The sequence below is a fragment of the Sarcophilus harrisii genome, chromosome 1, assembly GCF_902635505.1.
Source record: "Sarcophilus harrisii chromosome 1, mSarHar1.11, whole genome shotgun sequence".
NCBI lineage: Eukaryota > Metazoa > Chordata > Mammalia > Dasyuromorphia > Dasyuridae > Sarcophilus > Sarcophilus harrisii.
The window spans coordinates 340,439,890-340,457,821 of record NC_045426.1 but is presented as its reverse complement, the minus strand read 5'-3'; the positions used below and the strand labels follow the sequence as shown (position 1 = coordinate 340,457,821).

General features: G+C 39.4%; 1 protein-coding gene across 4 annotated transcripts in view; it reads left to right on the top strand.

Annotated features, from left to right (window-relative positions):
- Nucleotides 1–17,932, top strand: part of CIAO3 (cytosolic iron-sulfur assembly component 3) — a 29,931-nt gene continuing 11,999 nt past the window's right edge. Inside the window, exons 1-7 of one of the 4 annotated variants that reach the window (XM_003761964.4) lie at nucleotides 1–176; nucleotides 2,860–2,955; nucleotides 11,964–12,107; nucleotides 12,532–12,664; nucleotides 14,599–14,733; nucleotides 15,259–15,377; nucleotides 16,943–17,072. In XM_003761964.4, the coding sequence (XP_003762012.1) occupies nucleotides 111–176; nucleotides 2,860–2,955; nucleotides 11,964–12,107; nucleotides 12,532–12,664; nucleotides 14,599–14,733; nucleotides 15,259–15,377; nucleotides 16,943–17,072 (823 nt within the window). In that variant the 5' untranslated portion in view covers nucleotides 1–110. Of the gene's footprint in view, nucleotides 177–307; nucleotides 490–822; nucleotides 966–1,909; nucleotides 2,177–2,859; nucleotides 2,956–11,963; nucleotides 12,108–12,531; nucleotides 12,665–14,598; nucleotides 14,734–15,258; nucleotides 15,378–16,942; nucleotides 17,073–17,932 lie in introns of those variants that run through there. The other 3 variants (XM_031945728.1, XM_031945729.1, XM_023497773.2) reach the window with 3 other exon arrangements.

Below are 17,932 nucleotides of genomic sequence, written 5' to 3'. Positions count from 1 at the left end.
GGGCGTGCGTGAGCAGCTCTTGACGGCAGTGTGGCGGAAATGAACCACCCTGCAAGCCCTTTGACGACAGTCCCGTCTGAGCCGGAGCGCCACCCAGCAGTGTGGCCGTCATGGCGTCGCCTTTCAGCGGGGCATTGCAGCTAACGGACCTGGATGACTTCATTGGGCCGTCTCAGGTGGGCCGGGAGTTCCGGGGGGAAAGAGCCTCTCAGGACGGAAGCCTGGTGGCTGCTGGTGGGGAGGGTCTGCAAGAAGGCGTGGGGGCACCCGAGAGGAGACTGTAGGGTTGTTAGTGACGTCATGGAGGACCGGGGGCGGGGCTTATCTGAATAATATGCTGGAAGGACTACGCTGTCGCCGCCTTCCTTCGGCGTTCCTCCCATTTCGCAGATGGGGAAAACTGAGCCATGGAACCTTCTCGAGCTCTCAGCGAACCCGCTCGGGGACCCAGCTCCTCTGAAGGAGGACTCCTTCCTCTCCTCACGGAGGGTGGGGCAAGAGTTCTAAGTTTAGCCTGGTCTCTAGTTCTGTTTTCGAATCCTGCCTCTGACGGTGGGCCCCGTCCCTGTGACTTCGAGCTGTTTATTTCCTCTGTCTGGGACTCGGCTTCGCATCTTACAACGCCGAGCCGCCCCAGATATCGCGGGCGCGGAGAGAGGCCTTGGCCGTCCCGCCCCACCCCCACCCTCCCCTCCTCCCGGGATCACGCGGCCTCCTCCGGGAGGAGCCTGGGCGCAGCTGCCGGGGCCCGGTGACTCAGCGCTTTGAAGCGGACCTGGCCGGGCGGGGGGGGGGGGGGGGGGGGGGGGGGGGGGGTTGGGTTACCCCAGGGCCGCGCGCAAGGTCCGTGCCGGGCGGCGAGCGCTGTAACGCTTCTCGCTGCTTTACCCCGCCCCCAGGGTTTGCCAGGCGGGTCGCTGCAGCGGCGAGACCTGCCCCCAGTTTGTGGCGTCTAAGCGCCCTTGGTAAATATCATTATTCCTGAGGATGGGGCAAAGAGAGGAGGATACTTTGTAAAATTTACGAGCACGGTTATAGATGGGAATTGTCGCCGCGATTGCTGCGTCTGGGGCCGAGGTCACACAGCTAGGATCTAACAGTCCGGGGAGGACTGATGCCAAATTCAGGGCTTTCTATTTTTTTTTTTTAAATCCTATTTTTATTGCTGTTTTTGGTTTTTCCATCATTCTTTCTGCCTCCACCCATCCTTTGCATTTTTAAAAAAGGGGAAATAAAAGCAAAAAGTCGGTCAAAACGTTAATGGTACCTGACGGTGTATGTGTACTGAACTGCTATAAAGGGGGAGGAAGGTGTCTTTTCCCACGTCCAAACTTGGTCATGATTACACAACATTCAGTTTTGATGTGTGTGTGTGTGTGTGTGTGTGTGTGTGCTTTCCATTTCTTTTGTTTTAGTCTCTGTATAAATACATATACATACACTGTGTTCTGTGTGTTTGACCCTATGGACAGTGCACACGGCTTCCCATGCTTCTGTGAACATCTCATATTCATCTTTTCCCATGAATCAGTCATTTTTTGTCACCTACACAGAGCCCACTCTCTTTAGCCTGAGCCCGATTGTTGAGCTTGTACTTTGTTTCCAATTGTTGTCACCACAAACAGTGCCGATCTTTATACAGTTTCCTACTTGGGATCTCTCTGTAATCTTGATTAAAGCCCTCTTCCCAGGCTCTTTGTGCTACACTTTATACTTGTCTCTGTCCCTGAGGGGTTTTTTTATCTGTGAGAAATAACAGGATGCCTGGAAGGAATTCTGTTCATCTTAGCTAAGGAGGATTTCAGACACTGTTGGGTTAGCCGTGGGGAATCTAGGGAGAAGAAGTAGAAAAGGGGAAATTCTTGCAGTATATGGGGGGGGGGGGGGGGGGGGGGGGGGTGTAGAATGGTCCCAGATTTTCAAATGCAAAACATTTCTCACCGACCTCCCTCTCAGTAGCAAAAGCAGCATTTTGTCATCCTGAATTTAGTGACCACACCTCCTGTTTGCTGCTGTTAAAAAAGGAAAGTGGAGATCTTTAGAGGGGCTGGTATAGACACTTGCTGGGCGGACATTGGCTAGTAAGAGTGAACCTTTCATGGGCTTTTTTATGATCAGCTGAATAACCTTGGGTTCCTGCACAATGTTAGAAAACTGTTCTCTGTGTGAAAACAAGGTAAGCAATTCTTATCTTGTACTGAACATTTCTGCTTGCAGAAAACAAGCCTCAACAATGAGCTTATTTTGACTATTTCAGGAGTGACTGGAAAGAGAAGGCAAAGGGCTGGAGAAGTGAGATACAAAATGAAAAAATTAATGCACATATTTGATAATGTCTTTGTAGGTAAATTTTAAAATAATCAGTAAAGCTATGTGAGACCTGTTCAATTCTGCAGAAGCCCTTATCAGAGAGAAGTTACTGCAATGTAGTTTGGAGTCCTGGTCCTATAAGATTTATGGCTCAAATACTGGCTGTATGACTAATCTTGGACTAATAACTATATATAAGATGGAAATATGGTATTTGTACTGCTTTCCTCATAAGGTGATTGTGGGGAAAGAGCTTTTAAATTATAAAACCCTGTGTTATGGTCAGGATATTCACAGTGAATAAAAAGTATTGAACCAGAAATTAGGAAGACAAGGATCTCGATGCTAGTTCTGCCATTTATTTGCTGTGGGATAATAAGTGAATGCCTTCCTTTCACCAGGCCTCTGTTTCCTTCTCAGAAAACTGACAGGATTGGGTCTAATGATCCCTAGGAGCCCTTCCAATTCTACATACATACATTGTATCTCTGATACTAGGATTTTCTTCCTCTTACACTATTTGACTTTTGTATGTTTTTTCTGGCCTAGGATTGCATAAAGCCTATGAAAGTTGAAAAAAAACTTGGAAAAGGCACAGCCAAGATCCAGATTGAAGACGATGGGACTTATTTCCAAGTTAATCAAGTAAGAACTGGGGAGCTTTTCTCACCATTCCTCAACACAAAATTGCAACTAACATCTTGAGATCCATTTTTCTGTTCTTCTAGTTTGCTTTCCATCTTTGAATGCTAGTTACACAGAAGTAATTTATGTTTTATATCAGTCCTTGGATATTACAGAGCTCTTCTCTTGTAATCAAGAGAGGATGGAGGAGTCCATTCATATAGAACAATGAATGTGATTTGTTCAGCAAATGATATTCATTTAAGAAAGATATGGCAAGTGACTGGTCTCTTTTCTCTTTAGCATGTTCCAAGTTTTTAAAGTGAGATTTTCAAATGAAAACTACTTATCCTGAGTGAACATCTGTTGCATAATTAGCTGATGATATAATCAAAATCAAACTCTTTATATTAAAATCAAGCTACTTCACTCTTACCTGGTTATAATTTGGACTGAATTTATATAATTCAAGTAGATCTACAATGATCTAATAGCAGGAAATGAAAGTGTGTCCGAGGATGAAACTTGAGTGTAATGTAGTGGGGAAAGGCAGTGGCTTGGAAATGAGGAAGCCTGTTCTAGTCCCCAAAACTGTTTTGCTGCTAGTTGTGGCTATATAACTATCTGAGTCACTTGACTTCTCAATAGTCTGAGAGCCCATATTGACAGAGGGCTGTGTGCAAAGCATTATTCTGGGGAGCCCTTAAGAGATTGATCACACCTTTGTGTTATGGTAAACATATTCCCACCTGCTTCTTTTTTTCCTGGCCCTTAATTTAGAATTTCCATATGCTGAGACATACCTTCTCTCCTATCTCTCTCCATACTCGGCCCTCACAGCCCTATACTTCCTTCATCTATATCACCCTTTACTTTTCCATTCGACTATAACTTCTGGATTCCCTGCTTTGTTACTGGCAGACTTCCCTTTGTCCTCGATCTCTCTATTCCACATTCCTTCCATCTTCTTACACAACAGAAACTTGCCTCTTTACAAAAGACACTGGATTATATTGACTGACCGATCACTGACCACCCTTTCCAGTACCAGTTGCTCCTCCTTTCAGTCACTGTGCAGCTAGAAGAAACATATTTCTTCCGTTTCTGGTCTTTCCTTTTGCCATCATCATTTAACTTCTCTTCCTTTAAGGTTCCCTCCATCCAGAAGTGTGCTGGTAAATATTTAATAAATGACTTTCTGGAGGAAAATAGATGCATGACAACATTTTAAAATTTAATCTACATTATTAACATTTTCTCTAACTTTATTAAGTCTAGATAATCCACAAAGCAATATATCAAGCTCTGATTTATAGCATCTGAAGTGTCACTGCTCACACTGAAATTTTAAAATCACCTCTCACAAAGCTAGTCCAGTAATTTATTGAATTCACCCACTTACCTTACTCTCTCTTTTCATAAAAAGTTCATTACCTGGCTCACAGTTTTCCTTTTCAAAGCCTCTGCTCTCATACTTAGGGAATTTGATGTACATGTGGAGGTCCCCTCTAAAACTTTGATTTCCTGATTTTCTAATAAATGTTCTACTAGTGTTATACTGAGCTTTGAGCCCTGATCAGAACTGATTCTGTATTAAAGTTACTTATATGAAGAGAGGAGCAAGCAAAGTGCCCATTATCAAATGTGGGGAGTCATGGGAGAGCACACATGGTATTTTTGCATCTTTCTACTAGGACCATAACATAGCTAAGTTTAATTAAGCTGTATAGTTTTCCCCCAGCACCCAATACAAGATCGCAGTTAACAAAAATGCTTCTGGAACAGCCTAGTCAGAGGCAGAACTGAAGCTAGAGCTCAGGTCTCCTGACTCCCAAACCAAAAGGCCTTTTTACTAACCCACACTCAGTGTCGCAAAGGTGGGGATGCTAGAACTGGGCCATGGAGAGAATGCAGCAGAATTGTGAATAGGAATGAGAGCAAAGGGGTGGCCCGAGTTAGAGGAGCAGAGCATTCTGAGCAGAAGGAAAAATGAGCCCATGAAGGTAGGTCATATATAAGAGATGGCAAAGTAGTCTGACTCAGCTGGAAGGCAAAGTAACATGGAATAAAATAAAAAACTAGAAAAGCAGGATTGTCATTCTGGAAAGCAGTTCTTTTTGTGGTGGCAAAGAATTAGAAACTAAGGAAACGCCTGTCAAATAGGGGATGGCTGAAGTTGTAGTACATGTAGTATATGAACCACTGGGCTATAAGAAGTGATGAGACTGCCTGCCATCTAGGGAAGGGTGGAGGGAGGGAAGGGAAAAGTTGGAACAAAAGTGAGTGCAAGGGACAATGTTGTAAAAAAAAAATTACCCATGCATATGCTCTATCAATAAAAAAACTGTAAATTTTTAAAAAAAGAAAGAAATGATGGGAGGGACAGTTTCAGAAAGACTTACTCGATTCAGAGTGAAGTGAGCAGAACCAGGAGAACTTTTTATACAGGAATAGTAAAATTTTCAACCTTGAGAGATTTCCAATCCAACATAGTGACTCACCACTATAGTTCCAAAGGACTCATGATGAAAAATGCTATCTACTTCCAGGTAGAGAGTAGATGGATTCAGAATGCAGAATAAACCCTGTTTTCTTAAATATTTTTTTTAATACCAAATGCAGGAATTTGTTTTACATGACTATACATGGTATATGTCATGGTGTTTTTTTTTCTTGTCTTCTCCATTGGAGGACGAGGAAGAAGGAAAGAAAGATTTGGAGTTGAAAATACAATTGAATTTTGAACAAATGAACTCTTAAAAAGAAAGATAGAGTTGTACCACATTATGGAGGGCTTTTACATGGTAAGGAAGTTAGACTTTATCTGGCAGGTGCCAAGATGCCAGTGAAGAATTTCGAACTGCTTCCTTTTGCATAAGGAAGATAAATCTAGCAGTGATGTGATGGGTAGATTTGGAGGGAATATAGTAATGGAGAATCTGTATTAGAGCAAAGATATTTAGAATAGAAAGAAGGGAGCAAGTGTGAATCATTTCTCAGATGAGAAAGAAAAGAAAAAGAATGGGTCAAAAGGACCAGATTTTCAAACACAAGAGACTAGTGATGCCACTGATTAATATAACCAAGTCAGAAGAATGAGCAAGTTTGGATGAAATTTAAGCTCAGTTTTGACCATATTAAGGTGCTGTACCAGTACAATGTCCATCTGGGAAAAGGTCTAGAATGCTTTAAGATAGTCAGGCTGAAAATAAAGATTGGGCATCACCTACACAGATGAGATTTTTGAAACCATGGGAGTAAAGGAGACAAAGGATAGTTTAAAAAAAAAAAAAAAGCAATAGGCAAAAGGGGGAGAGGAAGGCATCATGGGCACAAAGAACAGCAGCAGAGTTTGGAGAGTTCAGTGTTTTTTACCCACTTTGGCCAGAACACTTAGTGCATGGGAGAGAGCAGTAAGATAAGACTGGAGATATTTGGGGGTAGGGAGGGAAAACATTGTAAAAGACCTTGAGTGCCAAGTTGAAGAATTTGAATTTTAATTGTGAAAGTATAAAACACCACTGAAGAGTGTTGTGCAAAGGAATGACCTGGGTAGATCTTTGTATGAAGCATGTAAGAAATGTATGTATTTCCTTGACATTGGCTTCTCCTTAACTTCCATGAAACTTCTCTGTCTCCTTTCTAACTATCTAATCATTTCTTTCCTGTCTCATTTGCTGGATAATCAACCTTCCTGCCAGTTTAATGGAAATATTTCTCAATAGGGGTCATAACCCACTTTTCTCTCTCCATATCCTTATCCGCAATGATCTCTTCAGCTCCAGTGAGTTATAGTAGAATGTAAACTCCATGAGATCAGAGATTGTTTTATTCTTGTCTTTGAATTGTCAGTACTTGTCACATGGTAGGTGCTTAATAAATAACTTTGAATCAGTTGAATTGGTTCAAATGCTCTATTTTATGCAATTCCTTGCCTTTGCATGGTCCTTCCTTCAAAGTTCAGGTCAGCCCACTACAAGAATCCTGCCTTAGCCCCCCATCCCTGCCAGTTGTTAGTGTCTTTCCCAAAGAGTTTAAAAAGAATGTTGGCTTTAAAATCCCACTATGCATGGAAATGTATTGACAACAGAACAGGGATTCCCAAGGACTGTGAGAAAATAGGGTAGGTGATAGAACTGAGTTGGAATGTGATTGGAGAAGAGTAGAAGTGATTTTTTTAGTAGCAATTCTCAAATATGTTGGTACAATATACCTTTATAATTAAAAAATTTAACTAAATTTTAAAATAAATAAAAAACAACAGCATTGTTGATATTTACTATATCTGAACTTAGAACATCTTTAATATGAAAATAATTCTGATCTTTGAGACCCCCTAAATAGGTCTTAGAGACTCCCAGAAGTCCTCAAGCCACATTTTGAGAACCTGAATCAGAGGATTCAGGAGGGAGTTAAATTGTGCTTGCACCTCAAGTGATGAAAATAGAGAGCTAGGACAACTAGGACCTGTTTTTGGCAAACTCACTTGACCAAATTTAACCAAGAGATTTGTAGATTAGCTATAGCCAATCTCCCCAAGGTTGTTCTTCCAAACAGCCTGTGGCTCCTAATTGGAGGTAGCTGAGCCTTCACTTTCTAAACTTTTTATATAAAGACTTTTTAGTGTATAGTAAAGGCCCCAAGAGTAAATGAGAGGTACTTCAGGTTTCCCTCACTATCTCTACTCCCTCCTCACCCCCACCCCACGAGTAAACTGTGATATGTTTAATTCTGGGAAAGGAACAAAAATGTCAGAAAAGACTCTTTACAGATCATTTGGTCCCCACCCAATTTGTTCCTACATTTCTAAAGTTGAGGCTAAAGGCCTATTAATTTTCATTTAGCAAAAAGTAAGTCAGTCTTTACCAAATGTGAAGCTTAGAAGTTCAACATTTAACACTAGGCTATTGTGTTTGTGAAGAAGTTCTAAATTTCTCATCAGTAAAGTTTAAAAAGAAAGGTCTGGTTTCCTAATTTCCAGATAGCTGAAAAACTCTCAGCTCTGACATAGTATTGACCCGTGAGGGAGCTAAATATCCTTGTCAGTCAGATCTGCAGTCCTGAGCCAATAAAGCTTTTCACAAAGGTTCTATACTGTTTACAAAGCCAGGCACACCGGAGGTTGCTATGTTATTCTGAGAAACCAGATGGTGCAGTGAAGAGACTTGAATTCAAAATACTTAGGCTGGGATCTCAAGGCAAGTCAGTTATCTCTCTGAGCCTCAGTTTCCTCACCTGTAAAAATATACATTATCATACATTGCCTGCCTTACAGGATAGCTGTACGAAAGTACTTTTTAGGTATCACAGAGAACTCCATAAATGAGTTGTTATTTGCTTTTACTGTTCTTAGCGTCTTCCTCCCTCTCTTTTCCCTGTCCCTCTTTAGAATTCTGGATTACAAAAGGCAAAGTAATTATAGTACCTAGAGCTGTAAACTGAGAGTTAGTTAAGTTGGAGTCTCAGGGGCCTGCCCTTCTTTTCACCCCGGTAAAGAGGAGGTGCGACCCCTGGCTTGCCTGCTCAGAGTTTGGAGATCAGATAAGATGATAAGCACTTGAATCTTAGGGGCCTCCTGTGCCAGACTACAGGACTGTCACTGTTGTTCCTTTGACTCTTTCCTTTGCCATTTACTTATTTCTGGCTTCCCTTGGACCATTCTTTTTCCCTTCTCATCATTAGAGAAAGCAAGCATAAATATACTTTTCTGATTTGCCCTCACTTTCACCAAGGCTTTTAGAAAATTGAGCCCTCTTCAGATCTGTGATTAATTAGTATAAGGAACTCGAGGCAGAAACTCACTCTGCCAGTGCAGGGTCAGTTGCTTTGGCCTTTCCTAGTCTTTAAGAGTCACCTGGGGGCACTAAGAAGTTAAGTGACAACAGAGCTGAGAGAGAGCCCTGAAAGGGCCCCTGCCCAGGGCCTCAAGGTCCATATATGTCAAAGGTGAGACTTGAACCCAAATTTTCTTAACTCATAGGTCAGCTCACTGACTACTGCACTGCATTGCCCATTGTGGAATAAACTTAGACTTAAGGATATAGCTGTTCTTCCCCTTCATTGATTTCACTGCTACTTTTTTTTATTTCACTCTTGAGTTTATTCTGTTTCATTTCATCTAAGAGCAGCTGCAGGAAATCTGAATGTTTGTCTTTTTCCTCTATTTATGAATGAGTTTTTATGAAGTGTTAGAATTTGAAATTTAGGAATATTGAATGTGCTATTTTCCATAAACATTCAGTTTCAGGAGATAAGTAGACACCACCTAAAGTTATTCATTGGTTCCTAGGAAATACAGCTTTATAGTGTGTGGGTAGTTGGTTCCACAGGAAGTGTTAGAAATGGCAGGATAATATGACAGTCATTCAGAGAAGGTATACCAGCTTGAGGAAGAGCTGATTTGAAGGCTACTTAGCTTCTGCTTTGTATTCTTTTTGTCTGCCCTGCTATGTTTGCTTTATATGTATACTGTATATATCTCCACATAAGTGAGTTTTGTCTGCCTCGTTTGCATGTGAGTTCCCTCAGGCATAGGACTGTCTCATATTTCTTTTTGCATTCTCAATCACCTAGCACAATGCTAGGCACATGTCCATAGGCAGTTAAATGCTTAACAATTGATCTGACAAACAAGAGTGAGATTTAACATCCCAGTGGGATTTTTTTATGCTGTAGTGGTGCTAATAATCACACTTTTATGTAGCTTTTTATAGTTTACAAACAACTTTGAGAAGTAGGTAGTACATATATTAGGAAACTAAAAGGTTATATTGAAAAATATATACAAGTCATACAGCTGGAAAGCGTCAGAACCAGGACTCAGACTGAAACCCCAGCTAGATCCTCAGACTCTCTTACATAGGAACTTTTTCCCTCCCTTAGGCAATTACAAAATGGCATCAGAAGCAAAAACATTATGGGTATAGAACTGACTGTTACAGGAACACTTTTGTGATCCTCTGGTAGAATGCAAGCTTCTTGACAGCAAGGACCGTCTTGTTTGCTCATATCTAAGTGCTTAATTAGTACAGTACCTGGGATACAGTGCATCTGGCATTCAGATCCAAATATTAGAGGCAAACAAGCTACAGAGGTAATTAAGTGCCTTACTTGGAAGCAGGAAGACCAAAAATTCAAATCCTATCTTAGAGAATTATTAGCTGCTGGAAAAGTCACTTAACCTCTCTCATCCTGTTTGTTTATTTATTTTTTTAATGATATCAAGGTAGAGACAAATGGAGGGGACAATTTCCCTGTCTTTTCCTCTCTAATATTCTTTTTTTTTTTTTTAATTGTAGTAAGTTTATTTATTTTTAATACACATTGTTTTATGAATCATGTTGGGAGAGAGAAATCAGAGCAAAAAGAAAAAACCATGGGAGAGATGAAAAAACAGGAAAAAGAAGTGAATAGCATGTGTTGATTTACATTCAGTCTCCTCAGTTCTTTTTTTGGATGCAGATGGCATTTTCTGTCCAAAGTCTAGTAGGATTGCTTTGGATCACTAAACCACTGAGAAGAACCAAGTCTTTCATAGTTGATCATCACACAATCTTACTATGTACTGTGTACAATATATTCCTGGTTCTGCTTGTTTCACTCAGCATCAATTCATGTAAATCTTTTCAGGCCTTTCTATAATCAACTTTTTCATCCTTTTTAAAAGAACAGTAATATTCCATTACTTTCATGTGCCACAACTTGTTCAGCTATTCCCCAATTGATTAGTATCCACTCCTTTTCCACAAAAAGAGTTGCTACAAACATCTTTGCACATGAGGTCCTTTTCCCTCCTTTATGATTTCCTTGGGATATAGAGCCAGTAATGGCACTGCTGGGTCAAAGGGTATGCACAATTTTATAGCTCTTTGGGCATAGTTTAGATGGCTCTCCAAAATGGTTGGATCATTTCACATCTCCATCAATAATGCATTAGTGTCCCAGTTTTCTCACATCATCTTCAACATTCATCATTATCTTTTCCTATCATCTTAACCAATCTGAGAGGTGTATAGTTTTAATGTGCATTTCTCTAATCAATAGTGAGTTAGAGCGTTTTTTTCATATAACTATTTATAAATTGACTTTAATTTCATCATCTGAAAACTGTTCGTATCCTTTGACCATTTATCAATTGGGGAATGACTTGTATTCTTATAAATTTGACAAAGTTCTTTATATATTTTAGAAATAAGACATTTATCAGAAACACTGTTATAAAGATTTTTTCCAAGTTTTGTACTTTCCTTTTAATCTTGTTTCTGTTGGGGTTTTTTGTGCAAAAACTTTTTAACTTAGTGTAATCAAAGCTGTTCATTTTGCCTTTCCTAATGTTCTCTAGTTCTTCTTTGGTCATAAATTCCTCCCTTCTCCAAAGATCCAGTAGGTAAATTTTCCTTTGTTCTCCTAATTTGTTTATGGTATCCTCCTTTATGCCCAATTCGTGTATCCATTTTGACCTTATTTTGGTATGGGGTATGAGATATAGGTCTGTGCCAAGTTTCTGACTTATTATTTTCCAGTTTTCTCAGCAATTTTTGTCAAATAGTGAGTTCTTATTCTAGAAGCTAGAGTTTGGGCATTTATCAGTTACTAGATTGCTAAAGACCTTGATTATTATGTTGTGTATATCTACTCTATTCTACTAATCCACAACTTAGCCAGTACCAAATGGTTTTGATTACTGACACTTTATAATATAGTTTTAGGTTTGGTACTGCTAAGCCACCATCTTTTGTAATTTTTTTTTCATTAATTCCCTTGATATTCTTGACCTTTTGTTCTTCTAGATCTCATCCTATTTCATAGCACCTACTTCACAGGAGTTCTTAGGCTCAAATGAAATAATACATAAAGCACTTTGCAAATCATAAAGCACTATTTTATAAATGCAATCACCTAATACCATAAGATTAGGACATGAAGACTTTGTTAACTTTTTAAAGAAGCTTAACTTTATGTCAGCTTTATGCCAAAATAATTATGTCACTTGTCAGTTGTTTAAGAAATGTTTTTGTTATCTTCTTTAGGATGGAGGCTCTCGGAAGCTTGAAAAAGCTAAAATCTCTCTGAATGACTGCTTAGCCTGCAGTGGCTGCATTACTTCAGCAGAAAGTGTCTTAATCACCCAGCAAAGCCATGAAGAGCTGTACAAGATTTTAAATTTTAACAAAGTATGTGGTAGCAAACTTCTGTAATATGTGTTTTCTTCAAATGCCATACATGGTGTAGGACTCAAAAGTGTAGTTTATCTACTGACACTGTGTTTAAACATTCCACGGTTTCCATAAAAATCTAGGATCAAAACAGTTTCCAGGAGCTACTTTCCTTTTTAACATTTCCAAAGTGGACTCTTCATGAATTTTATAACATGAAGCAATTTGTTCTCAGCCTAAAATGGTGCTTTTCACAAAAGCCACTGTAGAATATTACTGTGCATATGTGATATGATCAGCTAAAAGTGACTGAATTTGATGTCTCATCTATACGTAGAACTGATGAAAATCTGACCCAGAGCCAAGGACATGTGTGCACTCCTTCAGTATTATCATTTTATCTTTTGAAACTATCATTAATTTTTCACTTTTTGTTTTCCAGATTGCAGAGCCAAGTCAGCAAAAGCTAGTTGTCATTTCTGTTTCACCACAGTCAAGAGCATCATTAGCAGCAAGATTTCAACTGACTCCTCTAGATACTGCCAAGAAATTAACTGCATTCTTTAAAAATAGAGGTGGGAAGGGGCCCTTTGTTCCAGTTGCCCTTGGATAATAAGGGGGTGTCCTCAAACTATCAAGGTGGGAAGTGAAGTATTCTCATGCCTATTAGTCACTGACATTATGCTTGACTGAAATCTTAAGTAATTTTTTTTTTTTTTGAAACTTCAACCATTTATATTATATTTGACTTCAAGTTGGAGTTTCACTTTTGAAGATCAAGGACAGTGCACTTTAAAGTAAAAGTTAAAAATTCTGACTTTGGTCCAGAAAAGTTCAGAATTAAATTAGTTTTCCTGTCAACAATATTTCATACTTGTCTAGTGCTTTCTGATTTGTAAAGCACTTAACTGTACTATCAGAGGTCATAGCATGTAATGAAATAATATCACCCACATTTTTCAAGTGAGGAAAGCAAAGTTTAGAGATGAGATTTGCTCCCATCATCTTTCATCACCCTCAGTGTCAAGGCCAGGGCTGAGACCCACATCTTCTGATTGTAATGCTCTTTTAATTACATCATTCAGCCACTTCTTCAGTATTTAAGAGAACTGAGATTTCAGTGATGTACAGATTCAAAGTAGATCACAGTCCTCAGGATTTTATTAAATCACCTTCAAGAGTTACTGTGCAAATAGACCTCCTCCTCCCCTTCTTCAGTTCGGGTAGTCCCTTCTAACAGAAGGGGAAGCTCGACCTACGGCCACAGGCCCAGCTTGTCTCTGGTCACTCAGCACCTTTCTTACTTAGTGCTGGCCAAAGCCTGCGCTTCAGGTCATCTGTGTTTAGGAGAGGTGGGTAGCAGCCCCTTGAAGATGCTGTCTTGGTTGTCCTTGCACAGTATCATACTGATCAAAGGCAATCAGAGATTTCTGACATCTGGGCTGGGGAGGAGAGATTGCACACACACCCCCAATTGGGCTGTCCTACAACTCTGCTCATCATCACTCATACTTACGGAGCATTGAAGTTGCCCTCTCCATTATAGCCCCATGAGGAGGGTTGTAGGTCCCTACTCTTGCCATGTTGCAGATGAGGAAACTAGGCCCGAGAAGTGATAGTGACTTGTCCACAATTACATAGTATGTCTGGGCCAGGGTCTGAACTTCCAAGTCACATTCTCCCCACTGTGCTGTGCTGCCTCTAGCTGGGGGATGGAAGCACCGCCTTTCCTATACAGTGACAGTCCTCGGTCAAGGACCACAGGGATCATGTCGGGCTCCCAGAATCACGGAGTCAGCCTCAGAGGTCATCTAATTGAGCTCCTGCCTGTACTAGGAATTCCTTCCTTCTCCAAATGAATGGTGGCTCCACGGATACCCAAAAACCTTAGGTGAAAGGGCACCCACAATAGTGCATTCCATCCTTAGAGAGTGAAATTCCCTATAACTTCTGCTTTTACCCACTAGGCCTAACTAACAGAATAAATCTAATCATGTTTACATATTGACAAGTATTCAGTATTCTAAATCTGATTCAAATTAAACATCTGCAGTTCTTTTCCTCCCATTTGTCAAATAAGAAAGCCCTTCTATGGGCTTGTTCTGAGCTAGCTGCACTTCCTTTTACCTGCCCCACTTGTGACTAGAGTCCAATTTGAAGCTGTTATTATTCTGACAAAGGGAACAGTGCTTCTTATAAAAATGCTTCGTACACAAACACAACGGGTAGTCTTTGGGGCATTTTTGCAGAAAATAGTATTTTTTGGCTAATATGAAAACAGCTGAACAATAACATTACTAGGACTCAAAGATCACTGTTATTTTTGTGGCATAATCAGCAGTATCATTTCCTCCTTAGGCAGGGTTAATTGAGAGACCAGATTCAACCTCAGTTCTAACTTGTTGCATTTACTCAAAGTGAGACAAATACAAAGCAATTAGGTAGGTTCATGATTGAGGGAGAAGAGGTTTAAGTTTTTTTGTTTCTAAATGAGATAATTATTTTACAGGAGTGCACTATGTGTTTGACACAGCCTTCTCAAGAAATTTTAGCCTCTTGGAAAGCCAACGAGAGTTTGTACAGCGATTTCGAAGACGAACAGAATCCAAACAAGCCTTGCCCATGTTGGCCTCTGCCTGCCCAGGTGTGCTTGAAGAATACAGGTTTTTATTGGGCTCTGAATATCAAAATAAAGCCTGACAGGTCAGCAGTCATTCAAAATAAGCAGAGGAAGAATCATTCTTGGGAGGAGATGGGGTAGGAAATACGATATAAAAGAGGTGGTTCATAATATCAACATAAAATATACTGTTCCTAAACCCACAGGAATTTCTTCTAGAAGCCAGGAAGTTTTCTTAGTTCTTGAAATTGATTTTCTAGTCTTTCTCATGAAACCAGGGTTGATGTGATCATTTGAACTACTATTAATAAAAATAATAGTGATAAAAATAGGAAAGTTCTCTCATGTCATCATATACATGTTTTTTTCCTGTCAAGACTTTCTTTAGCAACTAATCCTCCCCCAAATGTTATGTCATTTGCAAACCTGCTTCATAGACATTTGGCAGCAAAAGTTCCTGGAATCTTAACCTTGTTTAGGGAAGTGGGTGGCTAGGCTTTTTGAATTTATCAGATCTGTACACTAACTGAATTCCATGGTGGTTTGCAGGTTGGATCTGTTATGCTGAGAAAACCCATGGAAGTTTTATTATCCCTTACATTAGTACAGCTAAATCTCCCCAACAGGTCATGGGAAGCCTTATCAAGGATCACTTTGCAAAGAAGCAGGTAATATTTCTCTTGTCTATATGAAACTGGAAATGTTGAGAGCACTCTCTATCTTAGATCTATTCACTACTTGATCACTTTTTAGGATTAACAAGACCAGTTAGAATCTGACTAGGTGGCAGACTTATGTCTGCTAACCAACCCAACCAATTTTAGAGAATCTTTGTGCCAGAGGGTTGACCCCTATGCAAATATTTTTTGACTGCAGCATCTCATGAAGACCATCTCCTAAGGTATAGTGAGGATGCAGTCCCCACTAGTAGAAAGAGTACACATACATTGACAGCATCCCAATTCTTCTGATATGTAGTAATGTTGATATGGGTGCTCTCTCCCATGGTATATATCAAAACTCATTCATTCTTTCTCATCCTGTTTAACTGTTATCCATGTTCCTTCCATTAATTATCAGCTCACAGATTTTTTTTCTAAATATCCTAACATTCCGTGGGTACCAGTACTATATACTTTTCCGTATTCAACTTCTCAATAATTTATAACTATTGAATGTTGATGTCCATTGAGCAATCAAAGCTAATCTAATAAAGGGTCCCATTTCCAACATATAGGTTGCACTTACATAGAGGCACCCATGATGCTCTCATACTTTCTAAAGAGAGTGGGATGAAACTAAGGAATGAAAAACCAATATGGTATAATTAAAAAAACACTTGATTATGAGGCAGCAGATTTGAGCTGTAGTCCCAGCTCTGTCATTCCACTTACTTGCCAGGAGAGTGTACAAGTCACTTCACCATTGACCCTCGTCCATAAAATGGATGGTTGATCCCTGAGATTTCTTCCAACCCTAAGCAGTCTATGATTCTATAGAAAAGAGGCATTTATTCTACCTGGAATATGCCAAATACTTTGCAATATAGCCTTTGGGAATAGATGAAAATTCCATGTAAATCCATTTAATTATTTTCCCTAAAAACTATTGTTTTTCCTTAAAACATTAATGGATTTTTTTTTTTTTGCAAGCTTATTAATTTTTTTCAGTGTGATTTTTCTTTTCTACTTGATCTCTAATTCTCCCTTAGGTCTATAGATCCTATGGGATTTTTTTCTTCTCTTGTTTAAAATTGATTTTGTTAGGGAACATGTGAAAGCACTACAAATTCCATGATTTACTATCTGTGAATGATTTACTATCTGTGAATGGTTTCATTTTCTTCTACTAAATTTAACTCAAGACATCTGCATGCATTTAAAAAAAAAAAAAAAAAAACCGACAGAGGCAAAAAATATTTGGCAAACTCTTTTAAATGGCCTTGACTATCAGAGTTATTTCCTGGCCTTCCAAGAAATTGGTGGATATATTGTATTTTTGTGTCTCTAATGATATGTACCTAATCCCCCCCATTCAATGTATTTGAGAAGCAATATCATATATTCATAAGAATGTTTGGCTAGGACTCAGACACCAGCTTTGCCAGTGAAAAGTGTCGTATAAACCATAAAGTACTATAGGACTATGAGTTGTTATAGTTTAGTAGTGAGATTATTTTTATGAATAGTATTCAGTGCAGCAATTCTATGTTTTCCTTATTTTTTCAATGTAGCATTTAACCCCTGACAAGATCTACCATGTAACAGTGATGCCCTGCTATGACAAAAAGTTAGAAGCATCAAGACCAGACTTTTTCAACCAAGAGTACCAAACTAGAGACGTAGACTGTGTAATTACCACAGGTATGAGTAACTTTATTATAATATACTTGGCACTTTTCTGGGATCTAATATTTTCACTGCATTTTACAGTTGTTTCTTATTAGTTACTAGACTAACAGCATCTCTTAGGTGCCTGGCCTTTCTCAGCACCCCTCCTATGACATAAAAGAAAACAATACTATTTTATTGCTTTTGAGTGAAATCTAGCTATAACTTGGTTTTCCCATTAATTTCTTATTCACATCATATTTATGTGGAATGTGAAATACCAATATATTGGTCCTTTTCCCTTAGAGTTGAACTCTGAATTTGGAGGACTTCCAGGTTTCTCATGAATTTAGCAACTAAATGCTTTGTTCCCTCTTTTGAAGCTCGAAAAGTCCTGACTCTTTTTCTCATCACAGAATTGGAATAGTGTTCAAAGCATTCTCATTTTGAGGAAAGTTGATAACAGAAAAGGATTATGTCACAAGCTGAACAGGAATCAGCAGTGCTGTGCTATGTGACAAACAGCAAGCACAAGACTTGGAACATCCCCCTCACAATTTAGCTCTTGCAGACACTTCAGTAAGATGGCATGTGCATATCTGGCCCATAGGAAAATGGGAAGAAGTTAGAGAGGATTCAAGCAATCCCTAAAAAAGTAGAAAATTTTTTGAAGGAAGATTAAATAACCTGGGGTGCTATCCTAGAAAGCAAAAAATACTCAGTCTTCATTATCAGATACTCAGCAAGCATTTATCAAGTGCATATGTGCCAGGCCCAGGGCTGACTGCTGCAGATACAAAGACAAAAATAAAAATGCCCTCTGTCCTCAAGGAGCTTCTGTTCTCCTTGATCCTAATATAGCAGTCATTCTTGATCAGCCATTATTAATTTTC